This window comes from Saccostrea echinata, unplaced genomic scaffold (genome assembly GCF_033153115.1).
Source record: "Saccostrea echinata isolate AGI-Se365-2 ecotype Australia unplaced genomic scaffold, CSIRO_AGI_Sech_v1 ptg000014l, whole genome shotgun sequence".
Classification (NCBI taxonomy): domain Eukaryota; kingdom Metazoa; phylum Mollusca; class Bivalvia; order Ostreida; family Ostreidae; genus Saccostrea; species Saccostrea echinata.
In genome coordinates this window covers 19,388,604-19,405,312 of record NW_026889763.1, presented here as the reverse complement: position 1 = coordinate 19,405,312, position 16,709 = coordinate 19,388,604, and the positions used below count along the sequence as shown (strand labels likewise).

General features: G+C 33.5%; 1 protein-coding gene across 1 annotated transcript in view; it reads right to left on the bottom strand.

The window, feature by feature from the left end:
- The window catches only part of LOC133186571 (uncharacterized), a 42,027-nt gene extending 27,728 nt beyond the window's left edge, over positions 1 to 14,299 (bottom strand). The window contains exon 1 of the mRNA XM_061321803.1: positions 9,233 to 14,299. Within this exon, the coding sequence (XP_061177787.1) occupies positions 9,233 to 14,299 (5,067 nt within the window). The remainder of the gene's footprint in view (positions 1 to 9,232) is intronic.
- Positions 14,300 to 16,709: the final 2,410 nt, after the last annotated feature.

Genomic DNA, 16,709 nt, shown 5'->3' with positions numbered 1-16,709 from the left:
GTAGATTCAAATTTGTTCAAGTCATGACCCCCGGGGATAGGGTGGGGCCACAATGGGGGGTCAAAGTTTAAATGGGAAATAGGAAACTTCTTTAAAAATCTTCTTCTCAAGAACAACAAAGCCACAATTAGTCATATTGATATGGAATCATCCTCAGGTAGTGTAGATTCAAATTTGTTCAAATCATGACCTCCGGGGATAGGGTGGGGCCACAATGGGGGGTCAAAGTTTAACATAGGAATACATAGGAAAATTCTTTAAAAATCTTTTTCTCAAGAACAACAAAGCCACAATTTATCATATTGATATGGAATCATCCTCAGGTAGTGTAGATTCAAGTTTGTTCAAATCATGACTCCCAGGGGTAGGGTGGGGCTACAGTGGGGCACAAAGTTTTACATAGGAATATATGGGAAAAATCTTTAAAAATCTTTTGAAGAACAGGAAAGCCATGATTAATCATATTGATATGGAAGCATCCCCAAGTATTGTAGATTCAAGTTTGTTGAAGGCATCCTCCAGTAGTAGGTTGGGGCCATAATGGGGGATCAATAAGTTTTATGAAAGGAAATATATAGGAAATAAATCTTCTTCTCAAGAACAACAAAGCCATGATTAGTCATATTGATATGGAAATATCCTCAGGTAGTGTACAAACAAGTTTGTTCAAATCATGAACCCCACCTTCACCCACCAGGGTAGGGTGTCAGACATATTCAAAATTCCGTTTAAAGAACAGCAAAACCATGATTAGTTATATGAATATAGCAGCATCCTCAGAAGGTTTATATTCAATTTCATTCAAAACATGGCACCTGGGGGTAGTGTATGCCTAGAACAGGCAATCAAAGCTTTATATATGAATATATAGGAGAAGAAATCTGCTGATGAAGAATAGCAGGACCATATTGACTCAGGTGAGCGTTGTGGCCAATGGGCCTCTTGTGTAAAATGTAGGAGGAGTTCAGGGAACCAGGGTCTTTTTATATAAAAAAAAAAAACCGTCATTTTTCGACCCCCATTTGACCCCAAGGGTGAAAATGAAAATTCCTCAACCTTACTGCACATCTACACGACACCACCAACCATCTCTCAAAAGATGATTAGGCTACTGTGTAAAATGTAAGAAGAGTTCTGGGAGCCAGGGGCTTTTTGCATAAAAAAAAAACGTCATTTTTCGACCCCCATTTGACCCCCAGGGTGAAAATGAAAATTCCGCAACCTTACTGCACATCTACATGACACCACTAACCATCTCTTAAAAGATGATTAAGCTACTGTGTAAAATGTAAGAGGAGTTCAGGGAACCAGGGGCTTTTTGCATTAAAAACGTCATTTTTCGACCCCCATTTGACCCCCAGGGTGAAAATGAAAATTCTGAAACCTAACTGCACATCTACATGACACCACCAACCATCTCTCAAAAGATGATTAAGCTACTGTGTAAAATGTAAGAGGAGTTATTGGAACCAGGGGCTTTTTGCATAAAAAACGTCATTTTTCGACCCCCATTTGACCCCTAGGGTGAAAATGAAAATTCCGAAACCTTACTGCACATCTACATGACACCACCAACCATCTCCCAAAAGATGATTAAGCTACTGTGTAAAATGTAAGAGGAGTTTGTGAAAGAAAAGTGTGACAGACGGACGGACGGACAGACATGAGTAACAACAATATACCCGAACTTTTTTTAGAAAGTGCGGGTATAACTACAAAAGAGATGCACTAATGTGATGTAAGTTTTGATTTAAAAAAGGAAAGCTGAAATTTTACGATTTCTTTGATCACTTTAAGCGACCGGAAGTGCCGACGACGAACGAAAAGTAGCGGCCCTGCTAGTATCTCTCACGAACTATAATCCCTGAAAGTTTGACATAGATATCTCTTGTCGTTCTTGAGATTATCCGCGGACGAAATGTCATTTTGAAATCAGAAAATGGTCTATAACTTGTCACTGGAAGAGAATTTTCAAATTTTCTCTTGGATATTATAAATTCATGTTACAACACATAGTTCCTGAAAATTTCATGTACATCCATGAAATAGTGTTCGAGAAATCGCGTGCACAAAATTAGAAAGTAAAAAATAAATAAGAAGAAACAGTAGAATCACTAGAAGTTACTAGAAACTCGTTGACATGGCAACAAGAAGGTCTTCCGTCTTTTCTCCGTCATCAGACATCATAGGAGAATCTATTCCTCACTCATAAAACGTCATGTGTTACATTTGTGCAATCCTTTTAACTCCTTCATATAAAAAATATAATAAAATTTAAAAAGTGTGAAAATATCCAAAATTCGAACAGCAATAAATACCAGAAAACACTTTAAAGATAAAATCGTAAATTTAAGCTAAAGAAAAGTGATTAAAAAATTGCAAACACTCTTGAGATTAAACCCGACTCACCCGCGTGAGAGGCACGACGTTAATCACTATGCTATTGGGGACACAAGCTTTGAAAGGAAAAGTGACTAATTTTAAAAAATATTGAAAAGCAAAAAGGTTGGGGAAAAATGAATTCTTGAAATTCGCTTCAAATGGTGACCGGAAGCATCAATGACACAAGAAAAATTAACTTACAAGTCATCCTCTAAGATCTCTGGCATGTCTTACATTCATATCTTTAGCCGTTCTGGAGGAGTTCGGAAGACAAAAATCCATTTTAAAATCAGGAAATTGTCCATAACATGGAACCAGAAGTAAAACTTTCCAAATTTCCTATGTTATGAACAAAGTTCATGTCATTGTCCATTATCTGTGAAAATTTCACTGAAATCCACTTTTCGAGATATCGTCTGCACAAATATGTGGGAATAAAAAGAAAAATTACGAGATAAATTAATTTTAAACCAAATTATTTATTTAATTCTCATATGAAAGTTTCTGTTATATCTACTAATATCATAAAAAGAAATTGGAAAAACAAAAAGGTTGAAAAATTTGACTTTTAAAATTTGCTTCCAGTGAGGACCAGAAGTAATGGCGACGCCAAAAAAAATGACTTTGAACATCTACAAATCATGCTTTGTCATCTTTGACATGTCTTCAGTTTATATTTTTAGCCATTTTGGAGGAGTTGCGAAAACAAAAATCTATTTTTAAAATCAGAAAATTGGCCATAACTTGGAACCGGAAGGGAATTTTCCTAATTTTCTTTGTGATGAACAAAGTTCATGTCATTGCTCATTACCTCTGAAAGTTTCACTGAAATCCAATCAATACTGTTTGAGAAACCGCCTACACATTTTTCTCGAAGGGGGGATAATAACTGGAATATGGATAGAATAATTCTAAAACAAATTATATATTAAGTTTTCAAATGAAAGTCTCTATAATCCCTACTAATATCATTTAAAAAAACTGGAAAAACAAACAAGTTGGAAAAACTGACTTTTGAAATTCGCTTCCGGTGGCGACCGGAAGAAATGACGACGCCAAAAAAAAAAAATGTTGTAGAGCTACAACCCATGCTCTATCATCTTTGATATGTCCCCAGTTCATATCTTTAGCCGTTCTGGGGGAGTTGCGAAGACAAAAATCCATTTTAAAATCAGGTGACAAAAAGAAGTCGCCCATATATACTTTATGAACATTGGATAAACGACGCTCCCGAGACAGAGGACTCTGGTTGTGATGGTCACCATGCTAATTCTGGGAAGGGATATCCTTATCCATCCATCCTATTGCCGAGATTTGACCATTTCTGACAGATTGACTGTTCTTGTTATAAAAAAAAATATTATTATTAATTTTATTGCATGGTAAGAAATATGACTCGGAAAAATTTTTAGCTTCTGTGAACAGAACTTTACGGAGCATGCCTGGATCCGCCTGGATCACATGATTTCTTGCATGGGCAGAACAATGTCAGATGTGCATTACAATAGTAGAGGACTACTTTAAAAAATGACACTGAAACCTCATTTTATTTTATAGTTTAAGGAAGAAATTCAAAATTTCGCGAACTTTCTGATGACCCCTCGACATTGTACATATATATATATATATAGAGAGAGAGAGAGAGAGAGAGAGAGAAGATATTTTTATTACATTTTCAACAGTGAAATACTGCAATTTATTTACTGAATAAAACTGATATTCTGACAGTGTTATAGGATATCAAAATGGTATTCTCACAGTGTGAGAATATCAGAAGTGCGGCAAAACTTACGATTTTCCTTACCTTCACAAAGAGTATTTTAAAAAAAAAAATCCCTGGTCTGTTATAAGATAGAGTTAATGAGCCATTCTGACAGAGACTTATAGTTATACAGCCAAACAGTTTTCAAATATGTCATTAACAAGAGGCCCATGGGCCTTGAAGGTCACCTGAGTATCATGGAACAACTTTCAACTAAGTAAAGCCAAAATATTTTAAGAAAGAAATATACACTTGTATCTCAGAAATCATGAAATACATGGGTGACTTGCTTAACTTTCATGTAAGAATTCTGTACCATTATCATGTCATCAGTGAATGTATTTCAGATTTTTTCACAGAATATTATTGAAGATATAAATCATGTGACATTTAGTCACATAATCATTATACTCTCACATTCGATGTGCTCTTTGCTATGCAATGTATAATGCATTTGCAGGAAGAAGATGCGGGACCCTAAGTAAAAGTGACTTTGTGTAAGTTAAGAGTACTAAACAACTTTTGTTACAGTTGTAAACCTTTAAGTGCCCCAATAGAAATTTCATAATTTTTTAGAGCGATAAATTGTGCAGTTCATGGTTTTGTTTAGCTCATACATGTGATTTTACACAAGGTATGCATCCTTTTGAAAATAAACTCTGATGTGTGAGCAGTGATATGCTGCAAATTAATCCTCTTCTTTCTTACAGTCCTTTAAACATACTGTAATAAAAATTGAGACATACACAAAAAGCCGTATCAGATTTATTGTGTTTTATATTCTCTCAGGATAATGATTTACATGTAATCAATGGAATTCTTTTTCATAACATCAGGTTTGGAAAGAGTCATGATTAAACATCTTAATATCTAAAATTGTGCAATAACTTAAATAAAAATATGACACAATACTCAACATAAAAAAGCAAATCAAGGGGAGAAAACCAAAGTCGCATACTGCAAAGAGGACCATTCCCTTATAAAAGAGTACATTGATCCAGATAAAATTTACTGCTTGCTTAACTTCCATTATGCACACACTAATGTATATACACACTCAAAAGCATGTTACTACATGTATATACATGTACATGTAAATATTACAATGGATCAATTATTGACTTTAATATGTTCATAATAATGATTTTAATAAAAAAATTTAAATAATTAAGTCGTAGTTATTGACTATAGTATTGCATTTATTTATAAAGCCTGGTGAACAATTCATTGATATTTAACTTTGTTCAATTTTCAAACAATATGAAAGTGCTTTATTGGTCTACTGTCTGAAATTTTACCACCAATCATACTACGTAGGAAGCAATCTTCACTTTATTTCTATATCATCTGAAAGAAGCAAGGTTTACCTCCCTTTACGGGCTGGCCATTGACCCCCTCTTTCTATGCTACTTACCTTTAAAAAGTGAATGCTTCATATTTGGTGATTTCATACAATTACAACATAAAATAGATATTGTGAAATCATGGTAGCAATGAAACATTTTTTTTTAATTAGAGTTAGCAATATTATAGAAAGTTTTGAGTCTGTACCTGAATTGTCCACCTAGCATAAATTGTATACATACATTTTAATATTTGCAGATGTTGTTAAAATTGAACCATAAAGTTATCCTAAACTTTTCACAATATGATCAAAAATGTATTGAACAGATAAATGCAACATGGCAAGAACAAAAATATATTTAGTACATGGTTTAAATCATTTGCTTTAATTGTAGTTTAAAACAATGGAAGGGAAAAAAAATTAAAATTTAAAAAAAAAAAAAAAGTAAGAAAAGATTTCATAAAGCAGTGAATTTATATTAATTAAATATACTTTTAAATTCATAGTATATGTGATTACAATTTAATTCAAATATTTGCATAATGAATACCGATTTATAGCTAATTGAAATATTTCAAAGAAATGGAAAATTTTCCTATATTCAGTCGTTGTTGTGAACGAACTTCTTCACATAACAAAAGCTAAAAGAAAGATTAAAGTTGTTTACAAGGGCCTGAAATCATTTATCAACACTTTTATTAAATAATACAAATTTTAGATTTAAGAAATAAATCTTAAGGTCATAGGATGCCTGAAATCCAGAGATATGGGGTTTTATCATAGTTTCTTGAATTGTGTTGGTTCTAGATTCCAATTATTCATTAAATGGTAAGTGAGGGTAAACTTAAATTTCTTAGGGGGATATTTTGTTCATATTTTTTTTGCACTGAATTTCAATATACATATATTCAGCTATTAAAAGTATAGATTTGGGGATAATGCAAAAAGAGAAAGGATGGATTGATAGGAAAACTTCATAATAAATATGTGTTTTAAACAAGTCTATACAAACTTTTCATAAATTTGTATATATATATATATATATATATTTTTAAGTATCCACATCCTACGTCCTTTAAATGTCCTATTTTACAAAATCAAATATAATATTGTATCTATTCCAATATATGCCTTCCGCAGATGAAAATTAAACAAAAATAAGTACAATTAATTAACATAGATCTACCTGCCTCTTTATAATCAAATATACATTGGAAAAGGATATAAATGTACATTTAAAAAGGTTTAATAGAACTTGAAAATGATAAATTTGGTAATGATTTGGTGATAAAATTTTCTATATACACATAATTTAATTAGTTACAAGAGCTGGTCTAGGACTTAAACTCTTGATCAACAGTACACTGTACGCCTAAAGTAGATAGTTTCATCCACAAGATTTGAGCATAGATGCTTGATGGTAGTACTTATATATACAAATGTCATAGTTAGAAAATTCTAAATTGTCTTAGTGTACGTAACTCAACAACATATCAGTATCACCAAAAACATAATGAAAAATAAATAAATAAGAAATGAATTCTAAATCTATATGATTAATATATGTACAACAGAATGCATGCAGATAACATTTTCACATGTAACATGGCAGAAAGTCTTTTCAGAAATGAAATGTTATTTAACAGTTTCACACGTAACACTGTAGATCATAAGTCTTTTCAGAAATGGAGTGTTGATTTAACAGTTTCACATATTCAATGGGAGCCAGTCTTTTCAGATTTGGAATTTTGATTTAACAGTTTCGCATGTAACATGGGAACCAGTCTTTTCCGGAATGGAATGTTGATTTAACAGTTTCACATGTAACACGGCCGGGAGAGAGTCTTTTCAGAAATAGAATTTTGATTCAACAGTTTCACATGTAACACGGGAGATAACTAGTCTTTTCAGAAATGGAATGTTGATTTGAAACAGTTTCACATGTAATACAGGAGCCAGTATTTTTTATAAACCAAATGTTGATAAAACAGTATCACATTAACACAGTTTGGAGTTAGTCTTTGACATAACAGGGATAACTGTTCTGTATACAATGTCTTGGCAGATCTGATACACCATTGTGACACTTGGTTGTATGATAACTACATTAATTATGTGTATATAATAAATTAACACAAAAATTCTTTCATTCTAATTCTTAAATTCAATATATATGTATCAGCATAAATTAATCTACTAAAGAAATCAATGTTAATTTAAATGCCCATGAGATGAAATATTAATTTTATAATTGTATAATACATGTACATGGATTACCAAAACAGATAGTACTTTACAAACACAAAAACATGAAATGGAAAAAAAAAAAGTAAATTTAACTCATCATTGGAATAGAAGTATTAAAATGCTACTTGAGTGTATATTTCATCCACACTTAACAGATCAAGTCATGTAGGCACATCACAAAAAAAAGTATGTTATAAAAAATATCTTTTAATATTTGATCCAATCAAATCTTGCAGATATACACCAGTACTTGATTCTTTTTAAATACTAACATAATATTCCAATTTTAAAAAAGAACATTATAACATTCCATTTATACATGGCTTAAATGTTTAATTCAATAATTACAAAAATTTGCAAAGAAATTTACATATTGTGTAATTACACAAAAATTTACATATTCTGTTATAAGAAAACAATGTTGTAATGGAGCTTGAATCGTGATTAAACAATATACTATATAAAAGACAGGCAGCACGTACGTTTTTTGCCGTTTGTTGAAAGGTTGCAAACTTAACATACATGAACTAAATAATTTCATCTCATGGGCATTATAATTTTAAAACACAATTTTGTCCCAATAACTTCCCAATAAGGAAATTTATGTGAATTTTAAAATCATATACATGTACATGTACTTAAACATACAGGGGAGTTATTGGGACAAATAAGGTAGATGATGAGTGGCAACCCTTGTTTTTGCCTAACCACTCTTGGCACTTTGTAAATATTTAGCTTCCACTGGAAACTAAATATTTACATACTGCCTGTGTTGTGCTCTAGAGGGTTTTTATATAATACTGGACAAGACAATTATTATACACTTCTATCATTAGCTAGCTTAAGTAATATTTGCAGCACAATAAATTATATTATGGTCAGACCAATAAGCCTGGAGAACATCTGTTTGTATATCAGTAAAGTTGGTAAATATTAGGTCTAACCGTGTCTTGTTTTTTGTGGTTATCTTGTTTATAACTTGCTCACAACCAAAGTTTTCTCTCATAAAGTTTAGGAAATGCTGATACTGACCAGTATTCAAATCCAAATTACAATCTCCCATAATCACAATTTTTTTTATCTTTGTCAACAAATGGAAGCAATCTGTTCTTCAACGTATCGTAAAAAAGTTGAAGAGTACAAGAAGGTTGCTTATATAAAACTACACACTGTATTGGAGTATTGGACGCCATAATGGAAATTATGGAAAATTCAACGGATTTGGTAGTAAAAGAGTTGTATGTCACACACTGTAATTGATTCCTCAGATATATGACAATGCCATGATGTGATCTGGTCTGGGAAGAATTTGCATCATTTCTGAACATTGTAAAACCCTCCAAAGTAAAGTATTTATCAGAATCTAATTCACAAAGCCAAGATTCAGCTATACCAATAACATCTGCAGCTAAAACACTTGGTTCTGATTTCATATCAAGGTAGTGTTTGTGTAGAGATCTTGCATTGTTGAACAAAAATTTAATATCTTTACATACAGAGTAAAGTGGTGTGTATGAGAGCTGCAATCTATTTTCTCTCAATCTTTCCATCTCTTTATCAACATTTTCATCTTTAGAAAGACTTTTTTCATTGAAATCCAGAATGAATAGTCCATCAAGTGACCTTACTCTAGAGAGTGCAACATAATGTATATGAGGAATTTTGCGCTGCTTTGTCTGTGCTAAGCTGATGACTGCACTTGAAAGAGTTGCTCCTTGTGCTTTATGGATTGTCTTTCCAGCAGCTGGTTGGAGTGGAAACTGAATTCTCTCATAGGTCTTCCTGTTATACACAAATGTTCTTTTTGCTTCAAATATGGGAGTCCATGTAGTATTAACATTTGTGCTAAACAAATGGCTGTATTGATGTCTTCTTGAAATACCAATGTTCGAGTCAGCAAACAGAACCCATACTATAGCTGGTCTTAATAGCGATTGTTGATATTCAATGTATTTCACAACACATGAAGCACCATTTGTCAATCCATCTGTAACATCAAGATTTACGGATATGTCATAGAGCATATCTACAGCAATAACCAAGTTAGTTCTTAATTGTCCAGTAGATGCTGGGTTTTCAGGCAAGTTTTGAACTAGTTTTAATTTCACTGATGCAGAGAGTTTTGTCTGTGATAAAACGTCTGTGTCTGCTCTTACATTTACTTTATTTGTTGAAAGGTTTTCTATTAGATTGTTATTAAAACAATCAACAAACTTGTTCTCAATAAACAGATGAGGTGCCTCCTTAGGATAGACTTGCATGTCTTGCCTGATGATGTGTTGATAAATGAGTTCTTTATCTTCATCTGTCATCTTGTTTTCACGGAGTCTATTCAACATTTCTGCAAATCTGAGGTCATCCTTTTGTCTCATAATTTCAGTTAGTTCATGCATATGAAAATGTTCATGCCATAAATTTTTTGCTAAACTCTGACCAGGATTAGAAAGGTCTTTGAAAATCCATTTGTCTCCAACAGGTGGTAACTGATACAAATCACCAACAGCTATGATGCTAATACCACCAAAATCTTGTTTTCTACCAGTAAGTTGCTGAAGTCTGTCATTTATAAATGTCAGCATATTATTTCCTACCATTGAAATTTCATCAATTATCACAACTGACAAATTACGGTACTTTGTCCTAAATGAGTTCAATTCATCTTCACTCATGTGTTGCTGGGTTTGATACATTTTCCTGTGAAATGCTGATGCAATAGTAGTCCCTTTGATGTTATATGCAGCTTTTCCAGTGTGAGCACAAAGTAATATTCTAATATCATCTGGGTTTTCACCTTCTTTTGAGTACAGTTTTCTGTGTAATGTTTGAAAAATTGCATCAATAACCACTGATTTTCCTGCACCTGCTCCACCAGTTAGAAAAGCATATAATGGTTCATCTCTGATTTGAATCCAGTTTGTTACATGATTGTAAAATTCTCTCTGCTTAGTATTCAGGGATTGCAAAAGTTTATAATACTGCTCATCAGGAATGCGGACAGCACTCATTTCTGTTTCAGATACTTTTGAAGACAAGCCAAGTTCTGGACCAATATCAAAATCTCTGTGTTGAACTGTATCAGGATCATAATGAACAAATTCCTCAGATGGTTCAGAACTTATCTCTGCATCCTCTGCCTCAGCATGTTCTGTATTTGGTGCTACTGTCTCCATATTATCAAGATCTTCTTCAGCTTGAAGTCGAGCTTGTTCTAATTCATCCACAAAATGCTCATACTGCTTTTGCTTAACTTGTATTATACATGCTTTTTGCCTGTAGTGCTGTTCATAAGTTTGATGACTACCAAGTAGGTCAGCATTCTCATTTCTCCAAGGCAGAAAGAGAAGAATTCTTTCTCTGTAATACTGTTCAGAATTTGTTTTTTGGCTGTACCCTACATATCTAATAACTCGTTTGTTTTTTCGTCTTCTGATCTTAATCCCATTTTTCAAATGAACTAAAACATCCTGATCAGTAAAAAAAGTTTCTTCAGAAATATCTTCTGGGTTATCATCATTCACTTCCTCTTGTAAATCTTTTCTGATTTCTTTGGGGAAAGTTACTTCCAATTCGGAAACAACATCAGCTAAACACCAATTTTCTAGCTGTTTTGGTCTTCTTGCATATCTTTGTATCATACTGTCTGCCTTAATATCAGTTGAATCCTTGGGTAACTCATTCAATTCATCTTGATGTTTGAGTAAGAAAACTCTGTCTTCAGGTGGTGAAGTATTTATAAAAACAACCTCTCTAGTAGCTTGTGTAAGTGGCATCTGAAGGATCAAGTAACTTGCCTCTTGTGCACTGACCTCAACAAAGTTTAAGAACTTGTTTCCAATATGTCGAACTTGACGCTTAAGATCCATATTTCCCTCTGCAGCTTCTTGAGATGCCTTATCAAGCATTGCACTGATTCCTCTCTGAGATTTGCTGATATAAGCAACAATGTATGTGGCACATGCATAAGGATCAAGTACAAACTGAATATCTAAGTTAGCATTCCAGGCCTTTAACACTGATGAATTATAGTAATTCACTCTCATCTCAGATGGACTTCTCTTCAGAAATATTTTGGGACCTTTCAAGGAAGCTCGAATACATTTTATATACTCATCCTCACACATTTCTACAATAGTCTCTAAGAAGGACTCATAGTCTAAACTGCAACCATCTTTGTAATCATTCATTTTCTTCTGAATATCAGAATATATCTTTCTATAATGCTCAACATCAACATCCAATGGTTCAAGAAGCATGGTTTTGGGCAAAGGTGGCAATGGAAATCCAAATCTGCATACAGATCTACCGCCTTTTTTGCAAGTCTTTGAGTGTTTATGTACTTGAAGCTCTACAAGCTGCTCCATTTGAGGATTATTTTCCTGCAAACTACATGTGACATACTTATCTACATAAGCTTCAATTTCCTCATTACTATTTTCTTTGTGCTTTGGAGCATCACTTGTCCATACCAGCATATGAATATGTGGTGAACCTCTGTTTTGGAATTCTACTCTTCGAAACACATCAGTGACAACACCTAAAGGATTGTGAGGACTTTTAAGAACAGTATTGATGAAGAGTTGAACTCTGTTGTCAAAGAATCTTGCACATGTTACTGGATCTTGTTTAACTAGTTTTGATTTTTCATTCCAATTCAAGGCCTCTAGTTCTTCTTGTGACAGGGTTTTTCCATCTAGTGTTGCCAATGTTTTAAGCAGATCTTGCCATCTGGTATCGGCTGATGACAGAGAAATAAACCAGGTTGGGAGACCTAACTGTCTTATCATGGCAAATACATCCTTCTTTTTAGATGAAAGATATGCAGGAGAATTTCGAAGTGTTCTGAATATATAATACCCTTCATTTAATCTTACAATTTTTTCTGCATTTGCTGGATTTAAAACTTGTTCTGCAGTGATTTTCTTGCCCTTTGATTTACATCTTCTAAGTGCCAAGTTAACTTTATCACTAACCTGTTTAATTTGAATTTTCTTCAATTTAAAAAAGATGTTAGGTACAGATTGTGCTGCTCGTCTATCAACACTGCGCAACTCCCATTTTGCGATATCACTGTAGTGTACTGGAACTTCTCTTTCCTCACTTTCAATTCTGCGGTGACCACAAAATATTGTTGGAAAACAGAGATATTCTGCATCTTTATCTGTAAATAAACTTATTGGTTTTTGGTTTTCTCCTGGGGCAAACACATAGAGTTTATTTGTATCAATATCTGCTTCATCAACAAGTGTATCAGAATTGCCTTGAATACAATCATTTGAAGAAACTTCACAAAAATCATCATCATTTCCTTCAGATTCACGATCATCGCTTTCATTTGAACTACCTATCAGTTCTTGTACTGTTTCTTCTTTACTTTTTTCAATTTCATCTCTCCAAGAATGGTCTATCACTAAACCAGAATCTTTATACAACTCACTATTTTTCATAAGCCACTGTAAAGCACTCATCACCATATTTGGACGAACATTTTCTGTGAAGCATGCCGATTTGTGAGATAATCTTTTCTTTAATTTTACAGCTATAGTCACATGCTCATCTATTTGTCGTGGAAGGGCATTTACAGTTGGCTGAATATCAACTGGGACATTTACAACATTTCCTTTGACAGACATTTGACCTCCTCTAGGTAATTCTCTTATTTGCATGAATGGTATGCGTTGAGATATCAACCTCTCTTCCAGTGGGTGTAATTTCAAAGCATCTGGTTGGTCAGGCCATTTCATTCCATTTCTAACAGAAAGTTTTGGAATTTTCTCATCCTTCAGAGCTGAACAGCAGGTTATACATAACCATTCTATACCATCCACAGATCTTAATCCAGTACAAATACTTTTACTACTAGCACTAAGATTAGTTGTATCTAGCTTCACAACACTTTTCCAAAACCAAGTTTGATGACAACATGTACACACATAAATTGGACCAATTTTCACTTCTTCATGAAATTTCTCTATACAATCTTCCAACGAATTACCATGACACCTTTTCTTTAATAATTTGTTTTCATGGTCTGTAAATTCTGCATCAAGCCTCCTTTTAGCTTTAGAAACTCTTTCACTCTCTCTTTCTTTTTCTCTATAATTTCTTCTACTTTGTTGTTTACAAAGCCGTTCTTTCTCCAGCTGCTGCACATTGTCTCTTTTCATTTTCTTTGCTTCTCTTTCTTTTAAACAAAATCCTGTATTTAGCCTTGCCTTGTTCATACTTTTTAATGTACGTTCTCTTTCCTTGAGCTTTGTTTCAGGATTTTCTCTGACACTTTTTTTGGAAGTAAGTTCTTTCTCTTTAAATTCTTCACTTTGTCTTGCCTTGTTCATACTTTTTAATGTACGTTCTCTTTCCTTGAGCTTTGTTTCAGGATTTTCTCTGACACTTTTTTTGGAAGCAAGTTCTTTCTCTTTAAATTCTTTACTTTGTCTTGCCTTGTTCATACTTTTTAATGTACGTTCTCTTTCCTTGAGCTTTGTTTCAGGATTTTCTCTGACACTTTTTTTGGAAGCAAGTTCTTTCTCTTTAAACTCTTTATTTTTTCTTGCCTTGTTCATGCTTTTTAATGTACGTTCTCTTTCCTTGAGCTTTGTTTCAGGATTTTCTCTGACACTTTTTCTGGAAGTGAGTTTTCCCTCCTTTTTTGCATGTAGTTTCTCATATATTCATTTCGATTTCCGTGTGATGATTCAGAAATAGTACATAATCTAGACATGTTATTTTGGAACTCAAAGTACTTGTCAATTAAGGAAAGTCTCTCACAAATGGACACATTTGTTTTTCGTTTTACAGACACTGGTTGAATCTCAAACTGGCTTATCAATGATATATTACAACTTTGATCAAATGCAAACATGTAGTCCACAAGTTGATCAATATCCCCAAAAGTGATTTTTACAGCCTTGCCATCTGCACATGAAAGACCATCTTTTCCATGGGAATGTGAATCAAAAAATACAGGACACCTCTTGTCATCCACATATATTCCAGAACAAATTCCTCCAACTATAATTAATCCTTGATTGTATCTTGTAAAGAGCAGCTCAATACCTTCCTTCAAATTATTATTTTGACATGACTGATCCCAATCTATATGAGTCACTGTTCCATAGATCTGTTCAAAATAGCTTATTTCATACTGGTTGTCATGCACATAAACAGACTTGGGAAGTTCTTGGAATTGTAGCATTTTTGAAACAAATTGAACACTTGATTGTAATTCTGCAATTCTGAGTCTAAATAAATCATCCCCAGCAAAGAGCACCTCATCAAGTTCTGATGTAGTGGATGCATTTTGCAAAATGATAGACATCAAAGCATTACATGTGCACTGAACTCCTCGAGAAAAAGTTGGAAATAAATTATTTGCTTGATTAATTGTTCCAAATAATCTAGTGCCCGAAGGCAAACTGGCAATGTTACTGGCGCCCGAAGGCAAATTTGTGATGTTTCTGGTGCCCGAAGGCAAATTTGCAATGTTACTGGCGCCCGAAGGCAAATCTAGTACTCTTTTTAAGGAGGCAGTATCCCCCCGGTCCTTAGTACTATTTTTTACGTGGCTAGTATCCACGAGTCTCAAAGGTCTGTCAAATGTTTCGTCAATCGTTGGGTCCTTTGTACTATTTTTTATGTGGCTAGTATCCACGAGTCTATTGTCACTGCTGGCACGACTCCGGTTCCCCTTCTTGGCCAATCCAACCCGCCAGTTCTTCTTGCGTGGCATCACCAGGTTTCTGCAAAACACATACAACTACTAGTACATGTAATTCAATCAGTATTCTTTAAGTAATATTTAGTACTTACTTCTTTCAATAATACCTTTCCCTAAAATAACAGAAGAACCCTCTCTAAACTGCACACTAAAGAGTTCAGATTCTGTGGTGTTTTTCTCAAGTTAGAGTAATCTGCCATTTGATATAAATTCAAATAAATTGAAATCTACAGTGTATTACTCAATTTGTAATTAATGCAAGCATTCAAAACATTTTATAATGCCAAGATAAATTAACTTAATATTTAATTTGCATATATTTTCTCCACTGGAGTAAAACAGTAGTGAATTCTGTTATTGTAAATTTCTTGTCTTTGAACATTTTTTTCTGGGAGTAAATGCCACACACCATAATACTGAAAATTAAATAGATAAGCTTATTATTTACCCCTTTATACATTACAATTTTCTCAATGTCCCAAAAAACATTTTGCACTCGGGTATAGAGAGTCCTTAATATAACCCTTGGCCTAGTGTGAGACATAAGTTTAGAGCTGAAGTTTTAATACGAAAAACTAGTTAATCTTTTCTCAAGAACAGTATGACCACTATTAATCAAACCAATATGAAGCCTTGCCCTTGTTTTTATATTCAAGTTTGTATAATCTCTAGTGATAGGGTGTCAAGTAGGGAATAAAAAGTTTTACACTGGAATACAGAGGAAAGAATCTATAAAATTCTTCTTTTTAAGAATGATTGGGTAATAAGTCAAAGTAATGGCACCTATTCTAATGTTGTTAATGATTTTCTTTTCCAAGTCAAAGTCCTTATTGCTATAGTGGTTCAACTTTCTTCATAGAAATACTGGTAACAAAAAATACTCGGAACAATCTCATAAAATACCCCCCCCCCCTTCTGCATTTCTTTTAATGTGCCATTCAAATTTTGTAAATGTGACACTGAACTTGCCAAAAGACCTTGGTTAAATGACACATTCTCTGGTCATTAGTAATTTTTTAATGAAACATGGACATGCCATGTTTCTTCATTAGAAAATTATAGATTTACACTTTTAATACCAGTGTCCTTGAACTTGCTGCAATGACCTTGGATCAGGATCAAGACATACCCTCAGGTCATAAAGAATTTTGGTAGGAAGTATGAGCTTACACTGATACTCCATAACTAAGCTGTACCCTGGAAAAGAATTTTATACTTTTTCTGGCATTGACCTTGAACTTATCAGAATGACCTTA